General features: G+C 34.4%; 1 protein-coding gene across 8 annotated transcripts in view; it reads right to left on the reverse strand.

Annotated features, from left to right (window-relative positions):
- The window catches only part of LOC149800080 (uncharacterized), a 153955-nt gene that overhangs the window by 3736 nt on the left and 136266 nt on the right, over positions 1–13953 (reverse strand). For all 8 annotated transcript variants that reach the window (XM_089959644.1, XM_089959645.1, XM_089959641.1 and 5 more), the window contains 3 exons: positions 13846–13945; positions 8438–8544; positions 688–819 (listed from right to left, as the gene is read on the reverse strand). In XM_089959644.1, coding sequence (XP_089815770.1) covers positions 688–819; positions 8438–8544; positions 13846–13945 — 339 coding nt within the window. The remainder of the gene's footprint in view (positions 1–687; positions 820–8437; positions 8545–13845; positions 13946–13953) is intronic.

Here is a 13953-nt window from a genome sequence, read left to right on the forward strand (position 1 = left end):
AAGTTAAATGAGCCATAATATTGTAAAACCATAACATGGTGAAAATTGAACTTGACCTAGATTTTAATGTAAAGCCTCACCCCAAATTTGATTTCAATCCATGATACCCTTTAAAAGGTGCAGAGTGGAAAGGAAATGGAAGGGCAAAGTCAAGCATGGATGATAACTCCATAAATTTCTGTCAGAAAACTGGAAATTGAACTTATGATTAGGTCTTCTTAACCTAAAATATGCTATTAAATTTTCTTTCAATCCTTTGAGTCTTCAAAAAGTTGCTGATGAAATAGATATACCCCATTAATTCTGTATTCCCCTTCATATAGGGAAGGGGTACAGAAACATGATAAATTGCAAACATAATATCCTTATTAGTTAAAAATCAGGTAAATATATTTATTTTAAAGAAATAAATATCAAATGATGTTACTTTAGAAATACAAATACTAGATAAATGTGTAACGAAACATTTAAATTTGATTTTTCAGCAAATGCTTATTGAAATGATAAATTCTGGACATGCATTTAAATTTGCAAGTTTTGTGTAACATCCAAACTTCCTGAAGTAATGAATGATATTATTACTAATAAACATTAAATTGCAGTTCTGATAAAATCTGATCAAAATATAGTTTGGCATTTTTCTCTGCTGCCAGAAGCAGTCCAGAATAAACCAAAATAATGTCTTACCCTTAAATTGGCATTGCTAATAAAGAGAAGGAATGAATCTAGTTCTAGCTGTGATGCAGTCTTGTAACCAAACACACGAATCTCAAGTGCTATCTTCTTAAATCTGTTGCACACAGAGTTCACTCTTGCAGCCTGAAAATTGCATTTGGAATTAAAATATCATTATTAAATCAAATTCGACAGTTTTTTTGTATCTGGGACTTACCTAACATATGTTTGATTTTATAAATGCAAAGTATTTTCAAAAGATAGTACCAACTTATAAAAATGTTTAATAAAAAAATAATTGGTCATTCAAAGAAATGATAGAATTATTATTATTATGGTTATTATTAGCAGTATTTTTTTGAAGTTATTTTTCAATTTTTCGTTGCATTCATTGTAAGATTTACATCACTTTTGAAGTTGATATATACATAACTTTCTACCAGATTTAAAGGTTCAGATGTGCTTTAGAACTATCTGCATAAATGACTTGATTTGGATGTTGTCAAAATAATGTAATTTCATTAAACTGTTAAATATTAGAGCAAGGTAAGAATGAAATTATATTGTGTAGAACAAATTATGTCAATATACAGTATATACCAACATACAAGTCGGGCCCAACATTATGTCAATATACAGTATATACCAACATACAAGTCGGGCCCAACATTATGTCAGTATAAAGTATATACCAACATACAAGTCAGGTCCAACATTATGTCAATATACAGTATATACCAACATACAAGTCGGGCCCAACATTATGTCAGTATAAAGTATATACCAACATACAAGTCAGGTCCAACATTATGTCAATATACAGTATATACCAACATACAAGTCTGGCCCAACATTATGTCAGTATAAAGTATATACCAACATACAAGTCGGGCCCAACATTATGTCAATATACAGTATATACCAACATACAAGTCGGGCCCAACATTATGTCAGTATACAGTATATACCAACATACAAGTCGGGCCCAACATTATGTCAGTATAAAGTATATACCAACATATAAGTCGGGCCCAACATTATGTCAATATACAGTATATACCAACATACAAGTTGGGCCCAACATTATGTCAGTATAAAGTATATACCAACATACAAGTCAGGTCCAACATTATGTCAATATACAGTATATACCAACATACAAGTCGGGCCCAACATTATGTCAGTATACAGTATATACTAACATACAAGTCAGGTCCAACATTATGTCAATATACAGTATATACCAACATACAAGTCGGGCCCAACATTATGTCAGTATAAAGTATATACCAACATACAAGTCAGGTCCAACATTATGTCAATATACAGTATATAATACAGTATATATGAACATACAAGTTGGGTCAAAATTATGTCAATATACAGTATATACTAACATACAAGTTTGGTTCAACATTATGTCCATATACAGTATATACCAACTTACAAGTCAGGTCTAAAATTATGTCAATCTACGTTATATACCAACATACAAGTCGGGTCCAACGTTATGTCAGTATATAATATATACCAACATACAAGTTGGGTTCAACATTATGTCCATTTACAGTATAAACCAACATACAAGTTGGGTCCAACTACAAACAATATAGACCCTGATCTGCCATAGCATCATGCACTGGCAGATCAGGGCCTGTGTTGTATGTTCTACTGATTACTCGTAACAAACAGCATAGACTTGGATTTTTGGTACATTATGCAACAGCAGATCTGGGTCTATGCAGTTGGATCTGACTTGTAAAGGAGTATATATAGCATGGAAGGCTTCTCTCAGTATTGTTTTTAGTATATAAATATTAGTCCTCCTTTTTTTGCAAAATATATAGCTCCAAAATAAATTTATCTGTGTAAGAATCTGTCACCCAAAAAGCATCATTCATGATAAAAACCTGCTTGATGAAAACATTAACAGTGCATTCTTAGTGTTAACCTCTTTTGTAACTCTCCTCCAATTTGCAGCAAATCTAACTGACCTAATTTTCATCAGTTTTGTGCAAATGTAAGTATGAAATGTTAGTACTGTATACCAGTAATGGACATTATATATATTATGCCTTTGACAAAACTGACCCAACAAATTAAAATGTTTGTGTGTTTTGGATTTTTAACGAAGCTTTTAAAATTGTGTGTGTGTGTGTTTTGGATTTTTAACGTAGCTATAACAATTTTACAGTCATATCACTATGATGTCTGCAGTGGGACAGTTTATAGTGATGTCTAGCACTGGGGCATCATGCCACAGACATGTAGCATGATGTCCCCCTCAGTCACATTATCCTGAAACAAGTCCAAACCAGTCCTAACACTAACCGCTTAATGCTGAGTGCCAAGCGAGGCAGCTGCTAGTAAAATTTTTTATAAGTTTTTGGTATGAATTGGCAGGGGTGCAAACCTGCAACCTCTTGCATCCGAGGCAGACGCTCTAACCAATAGGTCACCGGAGCAGACCAAATTAAAATACGCAGGTTTTTGAAATTTAAGACCAACATTTTTTTAGTACATATATCAATCATATATTTATATTTTCTTTCAATGTTGATATATTGTCGTACACCAATATCAAGGTATTTTGATCTTTTATCAAGTGCAAACCTACTATAAGCCCTTTAACCCAACTGACATTACTTAAAACGGTATAGAAAGAAGAGTCCTTTGACTGACATTCTACTGGCCAAAAGTACTTTGTAGAAATTCAGAAGTCTGTTTTTTCCAACCTTTTTCAATTGCAGAGTATTAACATTACTTCATATATTAATGAGGAATTTGGTAACAAGATTATATACGAGTTAGTATGTTCACATGATTATTGCATTACAAAAATCTTTCTCATGGCCTTGACTTTTGACCTTGTATCTTAAATAGATCTTTGAACTCTGTTTGGATGCTGTGAAGATATACCCACATACAAAGTTTGGTTTGGTTTAATCCATGATTAATATTTGTTTTGAAACATTACAGAACTGGCATTATTCAAGACAGTCATCAGATATATCCACAATCAAGGTTTTATAAAACTCTATTTTTTTTAATGTCATCTTGTTCACATGCTGTCACAGATAACATCCAGAATGCTATACAAAATAAGGTCAAAATGTATGTGTATATCCACAGGTTACTGTGTTCATAAGCTCAGTCAAGTACACAAATGCAAGTAATGACCTTGGCTAGATCCCAAGGTCAAGTATGACTGAATTCTCAATAATGCAGACATAGTAGTCAGATCTACACCATTTTCATTGAGGAATAATTACATCATGCACACGATACTTTAGCAAAAACCAAAATATCCATGCCACAGTTCTTTTAAGAGGTGCCAATATGCCAAGCTGCCATAGTTGACATCTTGAAGAGCTGACCTTCAGCATGGCAAATAGTGTTCATACTATGACCATTCTGGCTGCATGTCAGAGGTCAAATATGAGCACCATTTTCATTCAGAACCCACTGAATATTGTTCACATTATAGTGAAAAGCAGTACAACCATCCAATCTGGAAAAGGCCATATGACTTTCAAGATGGTTGCAAAAGCAGTAATTTTTGAGATGAGATCAACATCACCAAAAATATGTGTGTGTGTTTTTTGGCTTTTTAACGTAGCTTTAACAATTTTTCTGTCATATCGCTATGATGTCTGCAGTGTGGCCGTTTATAGTGATGTCTAGCACTGGGGCATCATGCCACAGACATGTAGCATGATGCCCCACCCAGTCATATTATCCTGACACCAGACAGACCAGTCTTAACTCTTACCACTTAATGCTGAGCGCCATGCAAGGCAGCTGTTAGTTCCATTTTTATAAGTCTTTGGTATGACTCATCCTGGGATCAAACCCACGACCTCCCACATCTAAGGCGAACGCTCTAACCACTAGACCACTGGAGCGGTCTGACAGCTTTTAGATTACAACTTATACACCAACTGACATACACACAGCAAATTCATGTACTACAAGTACTGACCATTTAATTGTTTTAAGATGAAATATCTTCTTTTCTTTTACCTGATGATAATGAATATTTTTGTTCAGATAGTATCATTGATATAATATGGTGTTATTTTTCTATAAATCAGGGCAAGATATTTTTTCCAGAAATTGTCAGAAATTAAACAAAAAAGCATCAGGCCCCTGAATTGTTGGTCCTTAATACAACTGCAATTGTTGTTGTTGTTGTCGTAGGGTTTAACGCCATTTTTAAGCACACGATAGGCTATACATGGCGACCAGTATTAATGGTGGAGGAAGAACCCGGGAAAACCCCAGAAAGAACCACCGACTCACAAGAAGCTACTGGCAAGCTTTCTCACATACCCACATTGGCTGAATCCGAGACTCAAACCCATGCAGACAGAGGTGAGATGGCAGTGATCCATAACGGAAAGCACTTTAGACCACTTGGGGCCCCTACAATTGCAATATACAGTGGCATGTAATGTAGTATGGTCAGAAATACTGTGGTTCAAAATGTTTTGTGGCTCAAGTACTATAAGACGGTGTCTTCTGCACACTTGTAGTAACATGAGATGATGTTTTTTGTACACATATAGCAATATGAGATATTTTTTGTACACATATACTGATATGAGATGTTTTTTGTACACATAGTAATATGAGATATTGTCTTTGTACACATAGTAAAATGAGATAGTGTCTTCTGTACAATTATAGTAATGAGATGTTTTTTATACACATAGTAATATGAGATGTTTTTGTACACATAGCAATATGAGATAATTTTTGTACACATATACTGATATGAAATGTTTTTTGTACACATATAGTCACATGAGATAGTGTCTTTGTACACATAATAAAGTGAGATAGTGTCTTCTGTACAATTATAGTAATATGAGATGATGTTTTTTGTACACATAAAGTAATATGAGATATTTTTTGTACACATACTGATATGTTTTTGTACACATATAGTAATATGAGATAGTGTCTTTGTACACATAGTAAAATGAAATAGTGTCTTCTGTACACATGTAGTAATATGAGATACTTTTTATACACATACAGGGTAAGTGGCATATATCTTTAAAAAAAATCCAGGTTTTTTCAAGGTTCAAAATCATGTCTTTCAAGGTGCATTATTACATTAATTTTAAAAGATTCATAAGTTAAACTGTATGTAAACACAAGTTACTACTTACTATTACTTCATACGAGGAACATTTCTTGCAATTTAAAAGAAGATGAAGTCAAGAGTATTATCACTAATGTCATTCACATTAATACTAAACATCCTACATCTGGGCATCAGAATAATGTACAGTCACTGAACAATTTTCCTTTGACTCTAATAACACTAAACTATTTACATAGTCCAAAATATTTTAGAGTGAATTTTTCAGTTCTTGTAGCTTGTCATCAAATTGTGTTTCAAGAGCTCCAAGTTCAATGACTTTATACTTTTCCTCAAACTATTTTAAGTCATAATAATTTAAATTTTCCTATGGGTCTCTGCTTTCAATGCATAGTTATCAGCAGTAGCTGCCATTGTCTCAATGTCTTTTTCAGTGCCCGCCTTTCTTCTCTAACTCTGCTATTTCCTCATCCAGTGCTTTCTTTTTTGTCCTCTTCTCTTTTGATCAAGGTTTTTCCACTGTTCATCCAAGTACATGCTGTACCTACTGTAAGCACTGCCTGCATTTATAAGCATTTTTGGTGTTATATCAATTTGGCGAATTCCACCAGCATTTCTTACAATGTCAATACTCACTCTCCTTGCAACCAGTCCTTTCCTTCATATTTACATCTTCACACTCTTTAATGATAGAAAAAACCCGTTCAACTGTAGCCTGTCATGGGAAGACTTTACAGGAGCCCCATTCAATAATTCCAACTATGAAAATGAGATCCGAATAACAATATACTTTATAAAGTGAAACCCTGCTGTAAACCCGTCTGAAACCCACCTATGAATATTAAATTCATGGGGAGAAAAAAAATCTAAATTAATATGGGTTTCTGTGCTGAGGCCTTGTTATTTATACCCCAACCCCCATTTAAAAAAAGTAACAAAAATATTTATTTTTGATATTATAAATTATTTAAAAACAGCATACTGATACAGTATTTTAAACTATTTCATATTAAATATACTAATATTTCTCTCAGCTTATTCTATATTAATTTTTTAGATTTATTTTGCTCACTACAATTATTGTCTTATTTCCACTCAATCCAAAAAGAAATAATCTGGAACAAACAAATTTCATTATTATGACTACATACAGTTTCTTTTTTAAAACTTGAAGCTCCATGTTCGCAGACATATCTCTTTCATCAAAAAAAATTTCATGCTTAAGGCTTCTTGTTTTGTCACAATTAGTCACAATTACGTAATTTATGAGAGCTAGTTTTTTCCCAGCTGCATCACAGGTGCTCGACGTGAGTATGATGTTGAGAAAAAAAAATAATCTGAAGGAAAAAATCATACAGAGTGACAAAAATACCTTAGATTACCCCCATGACCCATTCTGACATTGGACTCTTGTAAAGTATGATAGAGAGGGCCCTATGTTAGAATGGGTCATGGGGGTAATCTAATGTATTTTTATCACTCTGTATGATTTTTTCCTTCAAATTATTGTTTTCTTCCCCTCAATATCAAGCTCACATCAAGCACCTGTGGCTGCATGTGACCATAGACCACTCTCTCCCATTGCACGCAAATCAATAGCCATCTGGCATAATTTGCATTTTGCAAAGCTGTCTGCGAAAGATCTCACAATCCAAACTTTATATTTTTCCTTGTCTAGCCACTGAAGTTGGAATTGACAGCCAGCCATTTCAAAGCTTATAAATGATTAAAATTTAACCGCAGCTACACCTGGATGTTTAAAACAGACGAATGTGCAGTGTCCAGTTGTGGAAATTTCCATACCAGGACAAACTTAGTGAGAGAACGTTTTTTCTTCTCTCTTTCTCTCTTTTTTATATTTAAATCTGCAAAACAAAACTATTTACTAATTCCTTTCGGTTTCAATAAAATCAAGGCTTTCCAAGGTACCCAGATAAAAATTTTAATTATCAAGGTGTTTTCAAGGCAGTGAAGGTCAAATTCTTTTTTCAAGGCTATTCAAGGTCCCCTATGGACCCTGCATGTAGTAACATGAGATAGTGTCTTTTGTACACAAATAGTAATATGAGATAGTCTTTGAATGTCTGCAGTGTGGCAGTTTAGAGTGATGTCTAGCACGGGGGTATCATGCCACAGAGATATAGCTACACGTCCCACTCAGTCATATTATCTTGACACCAGGCCATCCAGTTCTAACACTAACCTCTTAATGCAGAGTGCCAAGCAAGGCAGCTGCCAGTATAGTTTTTGTAAGTCTCTGATATGACTCGGTAGGGGTTTGAACTCACGACCTCCTGCATCCAAGGCAGATGAACAATGTATGGTGAATATATTTGAAAAGCACACACACATAAAAAACACATGATCTACAACTATTGCAAATTTGTTCACGGAACACAAATGCCTCTTCACAGTAGCCTACTACCAAATTTAACCAGATGGCAGGATGAACAAATGGACAGACACACAACGGTATCACTATACACGGGTGTCATTATATGCTTCTTCATATTTGTTGAGGGGCATATACAAATTTGTATACACTCTGTACTGTCATAAAAGTGTATGCAACTTGAAGACAAACAAAAAAGATTTCATTTTTAGACTTTGTGTGAAGTATATGTTTATTTAGGAGGACAATTTAATACTCACCTGCATGAGTGGAAATATCAGAATGATGGACCAAACAAAAGGAAAAAGGCTCCTGTAGGCCCACACTTTGGGCAAGTCATTCTTATTTAGGGCCAATATGCTTAAACCTGAAAGGTTGGAAAAGCAAACAAAGTTATAATACTTAATATATGTATAAGAATGAAATCAGAATTTTTGAAACTGATCAGAAAGCTTTCATATGTGAACTCTTGTGGATATAACTTAATAGGAAGATAAAAAATTTTAGGGGAAATAATCAACATTTTGTCAGGAATCTAAGATTTAAGCACTGTACTGCTGTAAGTAAAGCAGCTCTCACCTCTGTAGCAGGAGTTAGTACTCTAAGATTTTAATGAATGCTGAAAAGTAGGTCACTCTCACCCAGTTTTGATGTGCAACAGATATAAATCCTGTGCCATCAATGAAATGGTATTGGAATTAAAGCCGGAACAGGATTTAATTATTAAGTTTCATCCATTGATCTTAAAGACCTGTAAAATTAGAATGCATAAAGGCAAATCAGACACATACCTAAGCTAATGACATGTATTCTTGACCTTGAAAAGAGGACCCCAAATGTGGTAACAACTTTTATGCTGATACCATGTGTCATCCATTTGTTTCAAATAGATCTAAAGTTCAACATATAATACAGTGACAATGACCGTGAAGAACCACCAGTGTGGCACAAAACACAACTGCTAATGAGGATATAAATGCATACTAAGTTGATTTCAAACAAATGCACTGACGTTAAAGAGTGGAAAAGAAAGTGTGATAGAAAGCACAAATTACTTAATTAGGAGTTTGGTATTTGAATGTTGGTTTGTTTACATAGCAAGTCTGGCGGTATTTTGTTAAAGAAACAATACAAGGCAAGACAAAACCCAAAGCCAAGTAATGCTATCTACAGATTGCACTGAAAGTGGAATCTTTATAACATTCTCTTTACATAAAAATGGCCAGAAATACTAATAGGTCATTTATTTATGAAGAAAATATACTGTATACAATTTCAGGGAACTAAGTTTATAGCTTTTGTGCTACTGAATTACACTACAAGGAATCAGAGACAGACATATTAACTTATAGAGGCACAGATGTATCAACATACATCACACAACCAATATGCCACATTATGCTATCATAGATGTATCAACATAAATCACAAAACCAATATGTTATCACAGTGTAACAACATATATCACAAAACCAATATGCCCCATTATGCTATCACAGTGTATCAACATACATCACACAACCAATATGCACCATTATGCTATCTCTGGTGTATCAACATAATCACAAAACCAACATGCTCCATTATGCTATCACAGTGTATCAACATACATCACACAACCAATATGCCCCATTATGCTATCTCAGATGTATCAACATACATCACACAACCAATATGCCCCATTATGCTATCACAGGTGTATCAACATAATCACAAAACCAATATGCCCCATTATGCTATCACAGTGTATCAACATACATCACACAACCAATATGCCCCATTATGCTATCTCAGATGTATCAACATACATCACAAAACCCATATGCCCCATTATGCTATCACAGGTGTATCAACATAATCACAAAACCAACATGCTCCATTATGCTATCTCAGTGTATCAACATACATCACAAAACCAATATGCCCCATTATGCTATCACAGTGTATCAACATAATCACAAAACCAATATGCTCCATTATGCTATCTCAGAGGTATCAACATACATCACAAAACCCATATGCCCCATTATGCTATCACAGGTGTATCAACATAATCACAAAACCAATATGCTCCATTATGCTATCACAGTGTATCAACATACATCACAAACCAATATGCCCCATTATGCTATCACATATGTATCAACATACATCACAAAACCAATATGCCCCATTATGCTATCACAGTGTATCAACATACATCACAAAACCAATATGCTCCATTATGCTATCACAGTGTATCAACATACATCACAAACCAATATGCCCCATTATGCTATCACATATGTATCAACATACATCACAAAACCAATATGCCCCATTATGCTATCACAGTGTATCAACATACATCACAAAACCAATATGCCCCATTATGCTATCACAGAGGTATCAACATACATCACAAAACCAATATGCCCCATTATGCTATCACAGTGTATCAATATACATCACACAACCAATATGCACCATTATGCTATCTCAGAGGTATCAACATACATCACAAAACCCATATGCCCCATTATGCTATCACAGGTGTATCAACATAATCACAAAACCAATATGCTCCATTATGCTATCTCAGAGGTATCAACATACATCACAAAACCCATATGCCCCATTATGCTATCACAGGTGTATCAACATAATCACAAAACCAATATGCTCCATTATGCTATCTCAGAGGTATCAACATACATCACAAAACCCATATGCCCCATTATGCTATCACAGGTGTATCAACATACATCACAAAACCCATATGCCCCATTATGCTATCACAGGTGTATCAACATAATCACAAAACCAATATGCTCCATTATGCTATCACAGTGTATCAACATACATCACAAACCAATATGCCCCATTATGCTATCACATATGTATCAACATACATCACAAAACCAATATGCCCCATTATGCTATCACAGTGTATCAACATACATCACAAAACCAATATGCCCCATTATGCTATCACAGTGTATCAATATACATCACACAACCAATATGCACCATTATGCTATCTCAGAGGTATCAACATACATCACAAAACCCATATGCCCCATTATGCTATCACAGGTGTATCAACATAATCACAAAACCAATATGCTCCATTATGCTATCACAGTGTATCAACATACATCACAAACCAATATGCCCCATTATGCTATCACAGGTGTATCAACATAATCACAAAACCAATATGCTCCATTATGCTATCACAGTGTATCAACATACATCACACAACCAATATGCCCAATTATGCTATCACAGGTGTATCAACATAATCACAAAACCAATATGCTCCATTATGCTATCTCAGTGTATCAACATACATCACAAACCAATATGCCCCATTATGCTATCACAGGTGTATCAACATAATCACAAAACCAATATGCTCCATTGTTCTATCACAGTGTATCAACATACATCACAAACCAATATGCCCCATTATGCTATCACATATGTATCAACATACATCACAAAACCAATATGCCCCATTATGCTATCACAGTGTATCAACATACATCACACAACCAATATGCCCAATTATGCTATCACAGATGTATCAACATACATCACAAAACCCATATGCCCCATTATGCTTTCACAGTGATGACAAGAGCCCAAAGTGGGCCTGAAATCACGTTTGCTGATATCTGCCCTGTTTCAGTTTGTATGATGCTTTTTTGTTGAAACTGCTTTTAATTATAGTGATTGAATATGCTCTGAAAATAACTGTTTCAAGTTTTCTGTAGTATTTATATTTCATCCATATTTGTTGGCAAAATATTTGTCCTATATTGAAGGGCCTCTATTACACAACCATTTGTGTAAAATATATTCAAATTCTATGAAGCAGTTGTTTGAGGGCTGTGTAGATATTTTTCTAATTTTAGTAAGAGCAACCATATTTGACAGTGGATTGGAATCATTTCTATATGTGAAAAAAAAAACTTCAAGATATGATATTTCTGTTACATTTTGTCAAATTCTTTTAATGTCTTATGGAATTACTTCTCGCCAAAAAACATTTTGTCAAATATGTTTAAATGCTGTTGTGGTATTTGATAAGAAACCATTTAAAGGACTTTCTATTTGTATCAATGGAGGTCATATCTGATGGTGAATCGGCATCATTTGCATAAATTTGAAAGCAAATAATGTGAGAATATTTTCTGTCAAATTGGGTCAAATCCTTCTGAGCCACTTCTGAGAAGCAGTTGTTTCAATTTTTTAAAAATAGTTTTAGTAAGATGGCTGATCAGCATCCTTTAGTAAAATGGCTGATCAGCATCCTTTAGTAAGATGGCTGATAGCATCCTTTAGTAAGATGGCTGATCAGCATCCTTTAGTAAAATGGCTGATCAGCATCCTTTAGTAAAATGGAGCATCCTTTAGTAAAATGGCTGATCAGCATCCTTTAGTAAGATGGCTGATCAGCATCCTTTAGTAAGATGGCTGATCAGCATCCTTTAGTATAAAGGCTGATCAGCATCCTTTAGTAAAATGGCTGATAGCATCCTTTAGTAAGATGGCTGATAGCATAATTTAGTAAAATGGCTGATCAGCATCCTTTAGTAAAATGGAGCATCCTTTAGTAAGATGGCTGATCAGCATCCTTTAGTAAGATGGCTGATCAGCATCCTTTAGTAAGATGGCTGATCAGCATCCTTTAGTAAAATGGCTGATCAGCATCCTTTAGTAAAATGGCTGATCAGCATCCTTTAGTAAGATGGCTGATCAGCATCCTTTAGTAAGATGGCTATCAGCATCCTTTAGTAAAATGGCTGATCAGCATCCTTTAGTAAAATGGCTGATCAGCATCCTTTAGTAAAATGGAGCATCCTTTAGTAAAATGACTGATAAGCATCCTTTAGTAAGATGGCTGATCAGCATCCTTTAGTAAGATGGCTGATCAGCATCCTTTAGTAAAATGGCTGATCAGCATCCTTTAGTAAAATGGCTGATCAGCATCCTTTAGTAAGATGGCTGATCAGCATCCTTTAGTAAGATGGCTGATCAGCATCCTTTAGTAAAATGGCTGATCAGCATCCTTTAGTAAAATGGCTGATCAGCATCCTTTAGTAAAATGGAGCATCCTTTAGTAAAATGACTGATAAGCATCCTTTAGTAAGATGGCTGATCAGCATCCATTAGTAAAATGGCTGATCAGTATCCTTTAGTTAATGGTAGATCAACATAATTTGTATGAATTCAAATGAACTCCATGACAAGACACTTTGTCAAATTTGGTTCAAATCTGTTGAGTTGACTATGAGAAGTCATTTAATGATTTCCTCAATTTAATAATGGTGGATGAGCATCATTTGAATAAATTTCAACAATATTACTGGCAGGATTTTGTCTGTCAAATTTGGTCAAATTCAATTTAGCAGTTCATGACAAGAAGATTTTTAAATTCTTTTTGAAATTTTTTTGTAATGGTGCCATATTGGATGACAAAATGACATCCAATGAACAAATTTTAAAGGCTTTGATGCCAAAATGCTCTCTGTAAAATAATTTGCAAATTGGTCAAGCAGTTCTTGAGAAAAAGTTGTAAATAAGAATTATGAACGGAATTGATAATACATTGATAACAAAGGACAGGTAAGCTGAAATGTACCCAAATGAGTAACTGTAAAAGTAACATGTTCAACAATACCTATAATAGCAAGTTCAGCAAATATCACAGAAACCAGACCAGTCATTCGAGCTATGGGACCATTCAGGAGGCTCAGATTCAATCTCACTGATAAAATATCCTAAACAA

The sequence above is a fragment of the Sinohyriopsis cumingii genome, chromosome 5 (assembly GCF_028554795.1).
Source record: "Sinohyriopsis cumingii isolate HCF-2022 chromosome 5, ASM2855479v2, whole genome shotgun sequence".
Classification (NCBI taxonomy): domain Eukaryota; kingdom Metazoa; phylum Mollusca; class Bivalvia; order Unionida; family Unionidae; genus Sinohyriopsis; species Sinohyriopsis cumingii.